Source organism: Leptonychotes weddellii, chromosome 5 (assembly GCF_054177405.1).
Source record: "Leptonychotes weddellii isolate Sample4059 chromosome 5, ASM5417740v2, whole genome shotgun sequence".
NCBI classification, from domain to species: domain Eukaryota; kingdom Metazoa; phylum Chordata; class Mammalia; order Carnivora; family Phocidae; genus Leptonychotes; species Leptonychotes weddellii.
The window spans coordinates 47982543-47999824 of NC_138373.1; the positions used below are offsets into that span (position 1 = coordinate 47982543).

Consider the following 17282-nt stretch of genomic DNA (forward strand, 5'->3'; position numbering starts at 1 on the left):
GTGCTTCCTTGTGACACCTGAATTTGAACTTGCTTCATACATAGAAAAAAATATTTTTTTTCATAGCTCCTACACTTTCCATATCCACCTTTGTCAAGGTCAACATATGGGAGGCTTCTTGCGTGTGGGGGATGCTTGTTTACTGGCAGAGTCTTCCCAAGAGTATAAGCTCAAGAATGGGGACCCTGTTCTAGTCCCGTTTTATCTTCTTCATGCTGACTAGCACACACAGTGGGAGCTCAGTAAATGTTAGTGGACACAAAATAAAATGTGAGCACACAGTAGGGAGAGGAGGGAGGGCTCAGGAAAATATGAGTCTTCTCTGGATTCTGGCCACTCCCACCGCCTGGGCCAGCTGCCCTCCAACCTGGCCATTCCCTCACCCGCCATTCCCTTACCCGGCATCTCTGCAGCTCCGCGGGAGGTCCTTCTCACTGCTCTGGCACAGAATAGGGGGTGGGGGTGTGAGGACGCATACCACAGCCAAAAGCCACCATGTATAAAGTAAGATAGGAGGAAAATTAAACAGCACTGCAGAAAAAGCCAACACAGCTTGGATAAATAGGACATTGGCAAGATGCCTCCAGATCTGTGTGTAAGAAACATAGGCCATTATAGAAAATCAGGTAAAGAAATGTTGATTCATTAGAGCCTTGAGGTTCCAGGTTCGCAAAAAAGAACTCACCTGCCTAGTAATTTATGATCAGCAGTTATCTCTTAAGATTGAAGGGACAATCAGGAAAGAGAGTGGGAAAGACAATGACTTGTATTGAGAAACAGGAGAGGAGACTGATTTTTGAAGACTCATAGTGTATCAGTAAAGGTAAACAAAAAGCTTCTAATTGAATTTATCCAGGTCTTGATTATAGATTCAATCCCCTTGTCTGAAAAATACAATGTGGGAGAGCAAGGGCGCCTATTGCCTTCCATCTTGTACTGGTTAGACCTGTCCGTGGCCTTCCTGACTGTCCTGGGTTTCTAGTTGGCTCCATCTGTTAGCATAGACCCATCCTGTGAGTTCACTCGCATTTTCAGGGCTCCTTTTTTGGGGGCGGGGCGCTTCGGAGCACTCACCACGGCTGTCATTTCTATTCGTCTGTGTGGTTCTTTGAGAAATAGTTGCCTCCTCACTAGATTTTAAGCTCCAAAAAGGCAGGGACCGAGTATGATTGCGCTCAGCATTGTATCCCCAGCACTGAGCACTGTAATAAAGTGTGGACCAACAGCCCGGGCAGGAAACGCCCACTTTGCCAGAAGCCCATTCACGCCTGTGTGCCCGCCCACTCCAGGAAGGGGGGACAGCCTGCCACAGGATACCAAACCTCAACTCACCCACAGCCTAACCTTAAGCACCGCAGGAGGGTCTGTGGAAATCAGCAAGGACAGATGTCACCTGGGACACCACCATCATGGGGGGGAGGCTATGGGCTGATTGCCATCCCCCAGCTGCCCCCCCAACATACAATCTCTCTCCCACTGCTGGTATTCACAAGAAACGGGTTTCAAACTGTCCGGTCTTAGTTTTAGAAGAAAGAGTCTGTGAAGCAGAGAGGAAGATCAAGGACAAATAAGATTCACATTTAATTCCAAACATCCCAACTGTTAATTTCCACATCCTCCCTCAGAGAACATTTATGTGACCATCTAATGCAGCACTGGAACCACTGGATTTAGTGTGTTTATTTTCTTTTCTTAATTTGCTCCTGTGGTTTGTATCTTGTAGGTGTTGATGTGGCATTTTATTTAGTGTTTGTTATTATTTATTACATCTTATGCAATGCCTTATCTCTGAACAAGATTATAAACACCTCCAGGGCTGGAACCAGCTCCTCGCGAGGTAGCTGGTATGCGTATTCAGTAAGTAATTTTAGTTGATTGATCTGGCTGCTTATCCTTGGGAAACACGGAAATTAAGGAAGGAAAGGGGAATGAAAAGAAAGAGCACACACAGGAACAGCCCTCTGCAGATAACAAGGGCACCAACTCATCAAATTAAAGCTAATTTACAGTAGCCAGAAAATCACCTTCGCTCATTTGAGTTTACACAGGGAATGTTCTCCTTGTTAAGGCCCTGGGATGGCTGTTAACTCCGGAGAGTCTACCTCTGAAGCCTGGTACTGGCTCACAGTTTCTCGTGCAAGATTCTGGTCTCTTGGTTAGCAGCAGATGTTTTAATCATGCTGCTTCCCTCCCCGTTGGCACTTGGCTGACACAGGTGCAGGGGTTTCCTGGGATCTCTTGAATGAATAGCCATCTGCAGATGACCAAGGAGGTACCCAGGGGAGTGCACCCCAAGCCTCAATGGTGACGTCAGAGCGGGTAACGCTGCCACTTATGTTCTCCGTGCTGAGGTCCATCCTCAGCCCACCTCTATCCCAGCTTCTCCTAGGTCTTCATAAAAGGCCAAGAGTCATCATTCCTTGGTCCTTGGCTAGATCCCTTTCCAAGCTTAAATCTTAAACATCATCCAGGAGCAGAAGGAGAAATGAAAGTATTCTTAGCAATATGATGAAGGCCCCATCTGGAATCAGGGAAGAAGGTGAACACAAGTTTCACTATCATCCAGGAGAGAATGTGTGCCAGGAGGACCTTGATTGGTTAACCGGGAGTTCCCCCAAGGTCCTGTGTGCACAGGGTGCCAAAAGTTCATTGCCAAACTGCATTTCCTCACACTGCCAGGCACCTTGGCCTTGGCCAATAAAAATAACAGGAGGAAAAATGTAGTTAGTCCTGTAACCACATCACCTGAAATTCCGGTGGCAGAGCAGAAATTTAAAGGGCGGAGTTGTTTTCATGGGGAAGCCTATAGCTGGATCCCTTCCAAGGAGCCCTGGCTCAGGTCTCTGTTCCGTCATTACGGGGCCGACAAAGAGCTGAAACCTTCCTTGTCTGTCATTCTGGAGCCCAAACTTCTCATTATGACTTCCCTGGACCCTTTTTCTCTTTGACTGTACATCAATTATAAGTCTGTGTGCTTAAAATAATTGGATTCTTGACAGTTTCTTACAACGAATTCACTTTTACTCTGCAATTTTGGAATACTGAAATCATTGTTGTGATTTCTCACCATACCTGTGCTCTACATGCAAATAATCACGAAATGAATAGCGTTTAAATTCTAAGAGATAATCTTGTATAAAGCAGACATATTTTCCAACTTCTTTGCTTATGCCCTTCTATTTTTTTAAAGATTTATTTATTTATATTAGAGAGAGAGAGAGCACGAGCAGGAGGGGCAGAGGGAGAGGGAGAGAGAATCTCAAGCAGACTCTGGGCTGAGCACGGAACCCAATGTGGGGCTTGATCTCATGACCTGAGATCACGCACGGCATGAGCCGAAACCAAGAGTCGGGCACTTAACTGACTGCAACACCCAGGTGCCCCTGCTTCTTATGCCCTTTTAAACTAGGGATTCATGAACACATTCTTTTTGTACAAAAATTTTTAAATACAAAAATATACAGATAAAACATGGCAGCTCCCTTTTATTTCTGACCCCAATTCCCTTCCCTTTCCCACTGTTGACATGATCAATAAATTTCCAGTCCTATTTGTAAGCATTAAATACACTTATGGCTATATATACATGTACTTTTAATTTTTTTCATGTCAATGAGATTATACTATGTATTGTTCTACAAGCTTGCTTTTCTTATATAACAGGTAATATAATAGTCCATAATAGCAAATAGGGATGTATTCTACTTAATCTAGTAAGCTACTATTATACAATTGGGTTGTTCTCCTGAGAAATGCTGCAGCTGTATCTTTGACCCTTGCATACATGGATATCCCTGAAGGCCAAATTCCTAGACACGTAATGGTATGTCACAGGATATGCATATATTAAAAAGCTTTACTGATGTATTACTCACACGCCATAAAAGTTTTAGGTGGGTATTAGTATATTTATATTAACATGATTATTAGTATAAAGAATTGTGCCACCATCACCATGATTTTATTTTAAATAATTTCCATCACCACAAAACACCTTATGCGCATTTGCAGTCACTCCCCATTCCCACCATACCCGCCCCCTGCCCTAGGCAATCATTACGGTACTTCCTGTATCTATTATGGACATTGCATATAAATGTAACCATACATTGTACGGTCCTTAGTGTTTGCCTTTTTCCACTTAGCGTGATGTTTTTGAGGTTTATCCATGTATCAGTACTTTGTTCCTTTTTATTGCTCAGTAATATTCCACTATAGGGATACACCAACCAGTTGCTTATCCACCAACCAGCTGCTAGACATTTGGGTCATTTCTACTTTTTAGCCACTATGAATAATGCTGCTATGAACATTTGTGGGCAAGACTTTGGTTTTTTGGGTATATACTTAGAAGCAGAATTGCTGAGTCATGATAGATCTATGTTTGACATTCTCGGAAACTCCCAGACTTCTCCAAAGTGGCTGCACAGTGTTATGTTCTCACCAGTATCCTAGTCAACACCTGTCTTTTTGATTATCTTCATTCTAGAGGGTGTGAAGGCACGTGTGTCTTTAAGTTGGCTTTACCAATTTGCGCTCCCACCAAAGGTGTCTACTTAATAGCACCTATTTCTCCACACCCTCACCAATAATTGCTATTATTAATCTATTTGAGTTTTGCTTTGTATTTATATAAAACTGTCTCATGTTAATTTGCCTTTTGCTGCTTCTGGTGACACTAGAGCATCTCTCCATATGTTGATGGGCCTTTCGTATTTCTCTTGTGAACTGCCTGTTACCTATTTGTTCATTTTTTATTGGATTGACATTTGCAGACACCTATGTAATGCAGGCATTATTCATTTGCTGCTGTACATGTAGTATATGAGTTACTTGCCTTTTGACCCTTAAAAATATTTTTTTGTACAAAAATGTTTCATTTTCACTAGCTGTATTTGCCAGTTTTCTTGATTATAGATTTTGGGTTAGTTGTCTTTCTTAGGAAAGCCCCTCCTATTCTCAGAATTATAGTTTTATTTTTATGTGAACACTTTAATAAATTTGGCAATCAGTCTTACATATGGTGTTAGATAGAGGAATACGTATTTGTTTGGTTCCAACGGCCCCAAAACTTTTCACTGAATTGTTTATCTTTTCCTAACTGATTTGAAATAAAATTCTGCCTCAATCATAAAGTAAATTTCAGTATGTAAATGAGTCTCCTTTTAGGCTTTCTATTCTGTTCCAGTGATCTATTTATCTGCTCTGGGGCAGTATCTGCCCAAATTACTGTTGCTTAAAATTGTTTTGATATTTAGACAGGCAAGTCCCCTTTCATAATTCTTTTTTTAAAATGATTTTATTTTTTAAAAGATTTTATTTATTTGAGAGAGAGCGCGTGAGAGCACGAGCAGGTGGGGGGAGGGGCAGAGGGAGAAGCTGGCTCCCTGCTCAGCAGGGAGCCAGATGCGGGGCTCGATCCCAGGACCCCGGGATCATGACCTGAGCCGAAGGCAGACACTTAACCCACTGAGCCACCCAGGCCCCCCCACTTTCATAATTCTTAAATTAAAGGAAAATATCTCTGTAAGTCTAAGTGTAATGGAAAGGTTTTTGGTTCAAGGAGACTCGTACTGTAAGAAAAATGATAGAACTACCTAAAGGGTTAAAATGGAAAACCCAGGGTGACTTCACATCCTCTAGATCTATCACTACTAAAAGTGCAATAGCACTTTTGTCCACTAACTCTCCTGTGCACCCCTCATGCCAGACGGTGATCCCCATGTTCCATTCTGCATCAAGAGGAACCAGGACTCCTTGAAAGGCACATATATGCCCCATGTCAGGAAAAAAAAAATTAAGATGGTCTGAAACATCCTACTGTTGCAACAAAGTAAGGTTGTTTTCCTATCTGAAGCAATATTTTATAAAACTCAGAAAACATAGGAATAACCTTGAGGGGCTGCCACTAGCCAAGTTATAAAATTCTGAGCATCCAAAAAAAAAAAAAAGGAGATAAAAATTCTAAGAAGCTGAATCTACAAAAGGCCAGATTCATGATACCCAAAAGAGAAAAATGAATCTTAATACAAACTAAGGATGGATATGTTTAAAGAATTATTCTATATGAGAGTATTTTGTTCTAAGAATACATATTTTCATAAAGCACAGGCATGTGCTTATTTCTAGCTATCTATACAGGAAAGAATAAATAGAGGAAACTCGAAAAAGTAGTACAAGAAGAAGGAAGACTGATTGTCATCAGTGGTCACATGTCACATATAATAACCAAGAAGAAAAGGAGTCACTGACAAGACGCAGTAACAAATTTAAATAGAACAGTATGCCCAAGATAATAGCCAGATGTCTCAAAGAATTCACCACACATACGTGATGATTCTTTACAGACAAAAATCTCAACATGATCCTACTAATTAACCTCAATATAATCCTACTGATCCTACAGGATATCGATAAGGCATATCTAATTTTCAATAATGCTAATAGACAAGATCAATGTAGCGTAAAGGCAGGACGAGTTAGGCAATGCCGACCGCGCAAAATTAAAGAATACTTCACTTCTGGGAAAAGACACCAAGTTCCAAAAAATTAAAGTAATATATATAGTAGGATATTAAAAATCCCATGAGGAAGCAAGTAAGAAGTAATTATAAAAAGACTTAATCCAAGGCCTGTGGCTCATGGTTCAATCGGCTTTGCACTGTGGGGCCAGGCTCCCTGTCCTTCGATGGTGCTCTCATTCTGAGGAATTCCTTTTCTTTTAGGCTTGGTAGAAGATTACTACAAGCCCAGGAAATAGAGTAAGATATGACTGAACCCTTCGGATGATATGAAAATAAATACAGCCATAATAGTAGGAAAGTATTTTTAAAGTAAAAAATTGGGGGACATAAAGCTCAAAAGTTGACTTGTAAAATAGGTTTATGTAAGTTATTTTTAATACTGTGTTAACCACTGTATTCGAGTACAATGGCTAATTTTATGTGTCGACCTGACTGGGCCACAGGGTACCCAGATTAAACATTATTTCCGCGTGTGTCCATGCGAGTATTTCCAGAGGAGACTGGCATTTGGATCAGTGGGCTCAGTAGGCTGCCCTCCCCAGGGTGGGGGGCCTCAACTAATTCACAGAGGGCCTGCGTGAACAGAACAAAAGGGGAAGGAAAGGAGGTTTCGCTCCGTTTCTCTTTCTCTGCCTGACTTCTGAGCTGGAACAGGGGTCTCCTGCTTTCAGACTTACACCTTCAGACTCAAGCTTAATCACACCACTGGCTGGTTCTCCTGGGTCTCCAGGATGCAGACAGCAGATGGTGGGACTTCTCAGCCTCCATAACTGCATGAGCCAATTCCTAAGTCTGTCTGTCTACCTATCAATCAATCATATATTTCACTAAACCTTTCTTATTTCTTCTTGGCTCTGTTTCTCCAGAGAACCCGAACTGACACATCCAGCATGGTTCACGTACTGTTTGAGTTTTGAAAGGTACAAAATAGGCAGGCATACTAAATCTGCAGTTTAAGAGGTTTGAGACAATTTAATTAGTTTAAATTCACAATAAATGCTCAAATGTCCAAGAAAAACATGTTTGCTTCTTTCCTTCCTTGATAATTCAGCCACAAAGCCACTAGACGGAACCAGAGTGGGGATGGTGCTGAGTGAAGGCAGGAGGTGGGTTAGGTATGGGGGGGTGGTTGTGGAAATTAATAAGTACATGGAGAAGCAGTTTGCTGCTAGAGAAAGGAGCTACAAATATGGAAACAGGAAAGCTAGAAGGTACTATTAGGTTAGATTTGAGAGTATTAATATGAACTCATGATTTTCAGTAACTAGAGATATAAAAATAAATACCAATGCAGATGTGTAAATATATATTTACATGGACACACACAGATATTGTGTGTGTCCATGTAAACCTTGAGGGGCCTGGGAGCAACAACACCCAAGCAGCAATCAGCATACTCTCAGTAAGTAACCAAGCGTCCTTTTTACCGAACTCTGGTTGGCAATTATCATCTTGCTAGGATATCTAGGAACAAGTGGGAAGATGTTGAAAACATCCCCAGTTGATAATCAGACTGCATCTTCTCAAGAGGAAACAAAAAGGAAGAAATTGTAATTGTGAGGCTTCCTCATAAAGATTTTATTTACCCTAAGACCATAGAAAGAAAACATTCCATTTCTCATTATACTAGTAAATGTAAGCCTGGCAGTTTTATTCTAATACTTTTTAGGTGCACTTGGCATTTCAAATGTTATCAAACACTTTAATTGCCCTGTCTTTTTTCAAATCTATTACTATTACTCTAAGAAACAAACAAGCATAGAGTGGCTCCAGGAAACAGAGTAACAGCCTCGAATTGCGCCCTTGGGAAGCTGCCTGCTTGCATTCCAAGAAGGAAGCTACCACACAAACCATTTTGGAGCCCATCTTCTGCACTGGCCCTTAGAACTCACAGTATACCCTTAGAGGCAGGAAATCTGCACTGCCCTGAGGACATCTGATTTTCAAAATAGAGTCCAAAGACACTAGCAGTTGGGTCATCAAGCTGAGTAATAACTGGGGGCTCGAAAATAAAGGCACAAAGAGACCAGAATCTCCGTAACTATTTTAAATAATAGTACAACGTCATCACGTGTAGAGTTTCCCAAGGTAACTTTTTGAGGATTACATTAATTTAGCAGAGTAAATAGAGTAATTTCATGGTCACACTTCAGATATGTCATATGTACTAGCTCACAGCATTAAAAAGTGGCCCTTACCAAAATATACTTCCCACTGTCCTACCAAGCGACCTAAATTTCAGAATACTTTGATCTGAAGGACTGACCGCGACTGCTAACATACCACATTATACAAAAAGTAGCGTGATCTCTTGGCATGAATTTGCTTGACACAGTGAATTGTCAGCCTGACTGACACAACGCAGAGGACATAACTAATTTGGGGTGGGGGGCTGTCAAAGAGGACAGTCACCAAAGGAGACCCTAAAACCACCTTCTATTCCTTGAGCTGAACACAGCGCCCCCACCTTCAGTGCCAGACATCCATCTCCAACAGATCAGACAGACACAGCTTCATGGTCCAAGCGTGTGGTGATTTTTATTAAGAATAACTTTGGTTCTAAGAATTCCACCCTCAATTCTGTAATACTTTCCATTAAAAACAATTGTACAAGAGCAAATACAAAAAATATTAAATTATGAAAACAAATCCATTAAGGCTCCCTTTATATATACTATATACACTCAAACAAGTCAAGATTTTTCAGAGTAGAAGAATAAAGTCAACCGTTTGTTGTAGCTTAGAAAGCAACACTACTTTACTACCAGGAGACTATAAAACACTGAACTAGTTTAAGAAAACCACAGAGTGGAAAAATGGAGCCATTTTCGTCAAAAAGTGGCTCAAAGCACAAAACTGCTCGGATGTTCGTTGAGTCCTAGGAGTTTGGACTGTACGGTATTAATGTGTGGAGGGGAGACGGGCGCCCTTTGAAACTCAGGCTTGTGAGCCGAGCTAATCTGACAACTTCAGAGAGCTTCTCTACCTGTACATTCCACCATTTGGTCATAAGACATCACTTCACACTATTTACAAGTCTTTTGGCCAGACTTTGTACTACTCACTACACGTCATTGTGCAGACTGGTGAGTGCGATCGGGAAGGAAATGCTTTTGTAATTTTTCTTCCCAGTGAAGAATGAATTCTAGGTAAGTTCTAGGAACAGAATCAGTCCTGCTAACGGGGCCTGTCAGGGCCCTTGAGAATTTTATCAAGTGGCAGAATTGCTTCAAGGGCACAGGACTTAAGATCCAACATCCAGTTAGGTGAGAAGCTATGAGCCAGTCATGAATCTTCATTTTGCAAATTTCATCATCAGCCCATAGACACAAAAAAAGCACTCCAATCAATGTGTGATCAGAAAGGTACCTTCAAGATGATCATTTAACATATTTTCTTCTCTCAAAAGCTAGAAGGATGGGAAAAAAACAGTTACCACTCCATCCTTCAAAAGCAAACTATTATAGAGCAACACTTTATCTTAAGCATCTCATATTTTATTAATACTTACTGATGAGAAACCACCCATTTTAGGTGTAATCGACATGTCCTCTGACTAGCAGTATATTGTCATCGTGTTTACCTTTATCTTGTTCACATGAGGATTGAATATGAGCCTGTCAACTATGAAAACATAAAGCATTCCCATAGAAAGCTAATTTCTACTATGCTTATTAGGATTAAAAGCTTGGGATCCAGTTTTCTATGAGCCTTTAAAGGAAGTTTAAGAAGACTCTTCACTGAAGAAATGACTGGCTGAATCATCTTGATGGAGAACATACTGAATCCACATAAATTCTTCCAGATCACCCCAAGTAGAATATACCCCTGCCCATACCAGCAGTAATCAAATGCATTTTGCATCAGGATTTTGCTGCTCGACTGGGACTTCACTTCGGGGAGCAAGCTGGCTAGCGTGCGGAAGCTGGGCAGTCTCTCCCTTCACCTTGGTGCTTCCTGAGATGCTGTACAGTAGTCATCACCTCCAACAGAGCGGGGGAACAATCTTTCTTCACAAGAAAAAAAAGCGAAGCAGCATGTGATCCTTCATCTGAAATTTTCAAAACTTGGATTCTAATGATACTCAAAATGCACAAATGCTACCCACCTTCCAGCTAGGCCTCCTGGAGACCAACCTACGTTTGTTTCACATTAAATTACCCAAAGAACTCCTCCTTGATCTTTGGAGGAGTTTGGGAGCGTTCCCCAGACTGCTCTCAAAGATTTGCACCCTCTATTTTTGACACTGAAGTTGGGTAATATGGACTAGTTTTTCTTCTCTGAAGGACTGGGAGACTGTTTCATATAAAAGGATTAGCTCAGCAAGAAATTCAAAAACCAAACCAAACAAAATTCTAACAGTTACCAAAGCAATAGGTGGATTTGTATGATGTGCCTTCTCCGAACTGGAATGTCACCATAGCACATTCTAATATCAGAGAACCAAAAGGAATTAAAATAAGATCAAGATGAACATTTATGTGTTTTTCTGTATCTTTTACATGTATTTTTTTCCATATTTTTAAACCTTCTCACCCTATTTCTGAATCTTAATGTCAAAAAAGGTAACAGCTGTGTTCAACATTAACGCTCTTGGGTGTCGATATAACACAGGTGAAAGTAAAATGAAACAAGAAAATTCTAGATTCTCAAAAAGGACTTCACAAATATTGGATGTAACAGGTCAAACATCATCCTATGTGATCTAAATTATCTAACAGATAACTAAAGGAAGAACCAAAACACATTTTCTTTAGATTTTAGAAGAAAAAAGGCTCTGTGCCCCATTAAACTTGGACTGGAAGAAAAACCAAGTAGTGCAACTCTCTAGAATTTATTCCAGTGTCCTCTTTTTTGCTGTTGTGGGGTTTTTTTGTTTGTTTGTTTTTGTTTTTTTTAAAGTCTTTGAACACAGGTTCAACTTATCCCAACTTAAGTGCTGGTCAACGTCCTTCGTTTGGCGAATAGGAATTGCAACTGTCACAGATCATTTATCCACCCAGATTGTAGGAAAACCAAAACCAAATCCTTTTTAAAGTAACAATTCTCTGCTGGCTGGGGTTCTCTCCAGGGGCTTTGGCCCTGAGATTAAGCGTTGGTTGAGGAGGCGCCTGCTCACAGCTTCCCTGCGTGGTGGGCTGGGCACGCGGTCTCTGTCACCGGGGCCTACGACTCCTGCGCTTGGGCCACTTCTTGGCCTGTTCTCCTGAGATTGCCTTTAACCTTCACAAACTCTGGGGCATTTTCTTGTTCTTCTTGCAATTTCTGTTTCTCAAGTTCAAGCTAAATGAAATTCAGAAACAGGAAAATTATTTACATACTGAGAGGCTTTCCAAAACATTCCTTCACTTTCCAAAGTCCCTAATACCTTCTATCCCCCAGGGGAAGACATTCACTCCTGGTCTCCATCTTACGTGTACACATATGCGTATGTGTATGGGCCCTGCAGCCGTCCTGCACAGGGGCAGCAACCCCCTGGTTAGTACTACCAGCAACAGCACAGACAATGAGAGCCCAAAATCAAGGCTAAGGAAAAAAGATCCTGAGACCAATGCACAGTCTGCTCTGCATGCAGTTTCAGTGAAGTTGAATTTCACTCAATTGCTTGTGCTCCCAACACTCTGCTGTGAGTTCAGGGATATTCTCCAGTTTGGGTTTTGCCTCCTGAATCTCTTCTGAGTCCTCAGTAGAATCCTTGTCTTTACCTTGAATGTATTTTAGCCCATTTGCTGACATTCTGTCTCATATTTTCCTTTTGTACAATAAAAATTTACATCTGATAGGTCTGGCAATTTCTGCTTGTTACAACATCCTTATTTCTCAGGACAGAAAAGATAACTTTTGAGTTGAGTCAAACAAAGAAAGACAAATACTGCATGATCTCTCTTGTATGTGGAATCTAAAAAAGCCCCAAAATTGTAAAAGCAGAGAGTAAAATGGTGGCTCCCAGGGGCTGGGGAAATGGGAGAGATGCTGTTTAAGGGTATGTACTTGTAGCCAGTAGATACAGAAGTCCTGGAGACCTAATACACAGGACAGTTGTTACAGTCAACAAAACTACACTATGGACATTCAACTTGCTAAGTGACTAGATCTTCACTGTTCCTAGAACCAGAAGAAATGTAACTCTGTGATGTGACAGAGGTGCTAGCTAAGCCTCAGGGCCAAACATACCTCAGTAAAAATGTACCAAGTCAACACGCTGTGCGCCTTCAACTTACACAATACTGAATGTCAAATATATCTCACTAAAGGAAATGACAACTTTCATCCCCATCACTCTTACCTGCTCCAGCTTCTGCTGCCGTTTTAATAGTTCTATTTCCAAGTCAGATTTCTTCTTTTGTGCTTCTTCTTCTTTCTGCTTTATTACTTGATCTCGTTTTCTCTTTTCCATCACTTTTTGCAATTCTGGCTTGTTCTGAGGGGCAAGACCCCTGCAAAAAATAAATAAATAAGAACAAAATTAGAATGTCTTAATCTAAAAAAAAAAGAAAAGAGAACAAAGTTTTAATCTAATGGACACATCCTTCATAAACAGAAATTTAAGGTATCAGCCACAGAAAATGAGACTACTAAATTAGCATTACTATGATGCATACTACCAGTTAGTCAACACAGGTGGTATCAGAAATGCACGAGCATGAAAGAAAGGGCAAGAACAACGTCCAAGAGTAAGCAAAATCCACTATTCAATAAAAATGTATTGAGCACCTACTATGTGCCAGATACTACCCTATACAAAGGTTAGTAAAAATGGTTTGGGTGGGGAAGGTTGGAACAGCATGCTCATTCAATGGGTATTATGATCACTCATGATGATGATGATGGAGATGGAGAAGAAGATGGCGGAGGTGGAGATGATGGAGAAGATGAGATGACAGAGATGGAGAGGACAGAGATGGTGGAGATGGTGATGATGGAGATGAGCAGAATATGAGGTGCTTCCACTTGGAAGTTTTAGGGGAAGCTTCCCAAGATGGAGCCCCTGATCCCATGTATAAAAGTAGCCAGAGATAGGCTAGTACAGAAATTTAAACAGCATAATGGCCGTGGACTCCTCTTCTAAAATTCTCAGATTTGTCAGAGGGCTCTTGAATATGTACAGGTACGTCTCAGATGTCATCAGCTCCTGGGGGTGCATGGCCCACGGGGCACTCTGCTCCGGAGACTCCCAGTGCTCCTCGCAGTGGAACTACTTCAGATGTGCTGTTTACTACTGACGATGCACGGACATCAGGCTGCAGGGAAGTTCTACATTTCTGAGAGAGAAATTACGCTGCCATCTCTTGAGATGGGGAGAAACAAAACCAAAGCTTAGACCATTCGCTAGCACCCCTCCACCCAAAATCCCTGAAGTAAGTCAAGGGCATCTCCTTAGATGGAATGTCATATTTAACTGTTAGCTAGGACTCTCCTTGTCTCCAGTTTTCTACCATTTCCTGAAGATTTCTCCAGTCCAGGCTTTCAAGGTGCTGGCTTTGCCAACCGATCTCCTCCTGTCTTCCCTTTCTCTGTAGCAAGTCTCTCCCAGCTCTTAAGTCATCTCAATTTGGTATTGACATTTACTAAGAGCATTTAAAATAAAAATGAAACCACAAAACAGGAAGAACACTGTCAGTTTCAGGCAACACAGGGCATTAAGTGATGGTGGGCATATTCACTCTCGTGCATCCACACGTGCACACTTGACCCCACAGGGACCAGGCTTTTCTGGGCAGCAGGAAGGGCCCTGCTGAATCCACCCAGGACTGAGATTGGCCCAGGCACCTTCCCATGCACCGTCTGGTCCTGCTGATGGTGACTGCTAGTCTATAAATCAGACGTTCCTGATAAATGGTTGTTCCCTAAACTATGTCAATCAACCAATGTGTCTCAGCATCTAGGCGTCATCTGAGTAACTGTTAAATCTAACAACAATTTCCAAAGTGTGTGCTCTGGTTGTAAGAAACTCAACAACACACTCATCTCAATGTTCTTTCAAGCTCACACTATGACATCTGTGAATGAATCCTCAATTTCATACTTCTTCATTTATCTAACTATAATTTTTAAAAATTCTGGCATCTCTTCTATCTACATTTTTTTTAAATCACAAATTTTTCAAAGTTGTTGTTTACAGACTAAAGATCAGTATATTCCATCACTACAGATAAAGGATAGTCAAAATAACATATATGTCTCCACTTTCCCAATTTTCATTAGAACTTTTGATAAAAAAGAAAGAAAAATATTAAAATTCAGCCAAAATAAAAGAAGCAAAAGACAAGTGTAACTTTTATAATTTAGTTAGTTTGTTTTGCAGTTACTAAGCTCTTATGATGTCGACAGAAGTATGGACAGACGATTCTGGAAATTAAATATTATGTGCAATAAAAACTGCTTATGGTACTTTGCTCACAACAAATGTAGGAAAATTTGTTTGTAAATAATCTGAGTAAAGACCTGCTCCGTTTCATGATTATTAAAATGCCTCAGTACGACAGCACAGACAGAATTAAGGGATTTAAATTTTAGGATTAAGAATTTAGCTATCTGCATAATTTAAACTTCAAACATTTTCTTTTCCCTTTACTTCATTGACAAAATTAACCTCAACGGTTATTAAATTCTTCTGGATTATGCAAAGGCTGTTGAACAAACTTTAATGTATGAACACTAAGATGACATTCTGTTGCAGCCTATGAATGGGTTTAACTAATATCCAGTATTCATTTTCTAGTCAAAGATTTTACACAATGGTGGCAGTAAGATAAAATATTTAGTCACAGAAGGCTCAGGAAAATGGTGCTTATCTGATAAATGTTCTGCACTTAACAGCAGTCAAAAAGTCATACAAATTTAGTTAATATTTTATCACAACAGATCACTTCACTTTCTGTGCTGAATGGAAAAAGTCAAGCACCACCCATATGATTCTGAGTCAAAAACTGGATCAGATTACAGAGAGGCTCAGAAATGAGCCTCTCCAAATCTCATAAAGACTACAGTGTCATTCTGTGTGTGGTTAACAGCTGATTCGCTTTAATCAATTGTGACATATATAATTAACAAGTACTTTCAACTCCTTTATGACTGACAGGTGCTCAAGTCCTGGTGGCTTTGAACCACTCAACACCAACAGTTATTTCTGCTTCCTGTGGTTGTGGCCTGATGAGTGGTTGTTCCCTAAATTATGTCAATCAACCAACGTGTCTCAGCATCTAGGAGTCATCTGAGTAACTGTTAAATCAGAAGGCCAAGACAATTTTAAAAATTAATATGTGCTCCAGAGGCACCTGGGTGGAGCAGTTGGTCAAGTGTCCGACTCTTGGTTTTGGCTCAGATCGCTGGGGTCATGGGATCGAGCCCCACGTCAGGATCCCCACTCAGCATGGAGTCTGCTTAAGTTTCTCCTTCCCTCTCCCTCTGCCCCTCCCCCCTTCTCTAAAATAAATTTTAAAAAATTAGTGTGTGCTCTTTACAAAATAACGGGTTAGGTGACATATACATATATGTAAAATAAAAAGTAAAGCACACCCAAACTCCTCCTGTTAAACAAATCCTGGGAGCACCACTTACACTGTATTCTATGTGGACAGAATTGTACAAGGTAGAGGCCCTGGCCCCATGACGCTTCCCATTCTCACACCCAGAGATAACTAAGAGTTCGGTCTGTGCTCTTCCATACCTTCTACAGCCTTGCAGAGCTCGTCCTCATTCTTCCCAACATCTGCCCAAGACCTCACAGTACAGAAGTGCCATAATTTTCCCACTCCCCTGACAGACATTTAGGTTGTTTCCAATCGTTCCTTATTAAAAGCAATGAGGCAATGAACTTCCTTGTACATGTAAACTTACACTCTTATGTAAGTATTTCTGTTGGCTAGATTCACAGAAGTAGAACTGCTGGCTAAGCTTCTACACATTTTATATTTTGATGGGTATTGCCAAAGTGCCCTCCAAAAAAGCCTGCAACAATTTATATTTCCACCACCAGTGACAGAAATGTACAGACAACTTTTAAAGTTACATTTTACCTTTCACATAAATCACTGAATACACCCAGGGGCCGCCAGGAAGGGTCTACATTCACTCCTCCTTCACCCCAGATGCATCAGGCTCACAAAGGTGAAAGAATGGTCTACATTCCCTCCACCTCCACCCCAAGAACAGCTCCCCACACACCCAGCCAAACATCTCCTGGTCCAAATTTTTTTCTTAGGGTGGAGGGGGAGGGTTGCCTTTGGATTTCCAGCCCTTTCTTTAATCTTGGAATCTTCCGCTATGGCCTGTCTTTTTTTTTTTTTTTTTTTGTAGTTTTTAATTTTATTATGCTATGTTAGTCACCATACAATACATCATTAGTTTTTGATGTAGTGATCCACGATCCATTGTTTTCGTATAACACCCAGTGCTCCATGCAGTACGTGCCCTCCTTAATACCCTTCACTGGGCTAACCAATCCCCCCCTTCCCCCTCCCCTCTAAAACCCTGTTTGTTTCTCAGGTCCACAGTCTCTCATGGTTCATCTCTCCCTCCAATTCCCCCCGCCCATTTTTCCCTTCCTTCTCCTAATGTCCTCCATGTTATTCCTTATGTTCCACAAATAAGTGAAACCATATGATTATTGACTTTCTCTGCTTGACTTATTTCACTTAGCCTAATCTCCTCCAGTCCCATCCATGTTGATGTAAAAGTTGGGTATTCATCTTTTCTGATGGCTGAGTAATAGTCCATTGTATATATGGACCACATCTTCTTTATCCATTCGTCTGT

General features: G+C 40.9%; 1 protein-coding gene across 2 annotated transcripts in view; it reads right to left on the minus strand.

The window, feature by feature from the left end:
• Positions 1 to 9036: 9036 nt before the first annotated feature.
• The window catches only part of FAM107B (family with sequence similarity 107 member B), a 211363-nt gene continuing 203117 nt past the window's right edge, over positions 9037 to 17282 (minus strand). Inside the window, exons 4-5 of one of the 2 annotated variants that reach the window (XM_081820630.1) lie at positions 12811 to 12961; positions 9037 to 11807 (exon numbers count right to left, since the gene is read on the minus strand). In XM_081820630.1, the coding sequence (XP_081676756.1) occupies positions 11691 to 11807; positions 12811 to 12961 (268 nt within the window). In that variant the 3' untranslated portion in view covers positions 9037 to 11690. The remainder of the gene's footprint in view (positions 11808 to 12810; positions 12962 to 17282) is intronic. The other variant, XM_081820632.1, reaches the window with a different exon arrangement.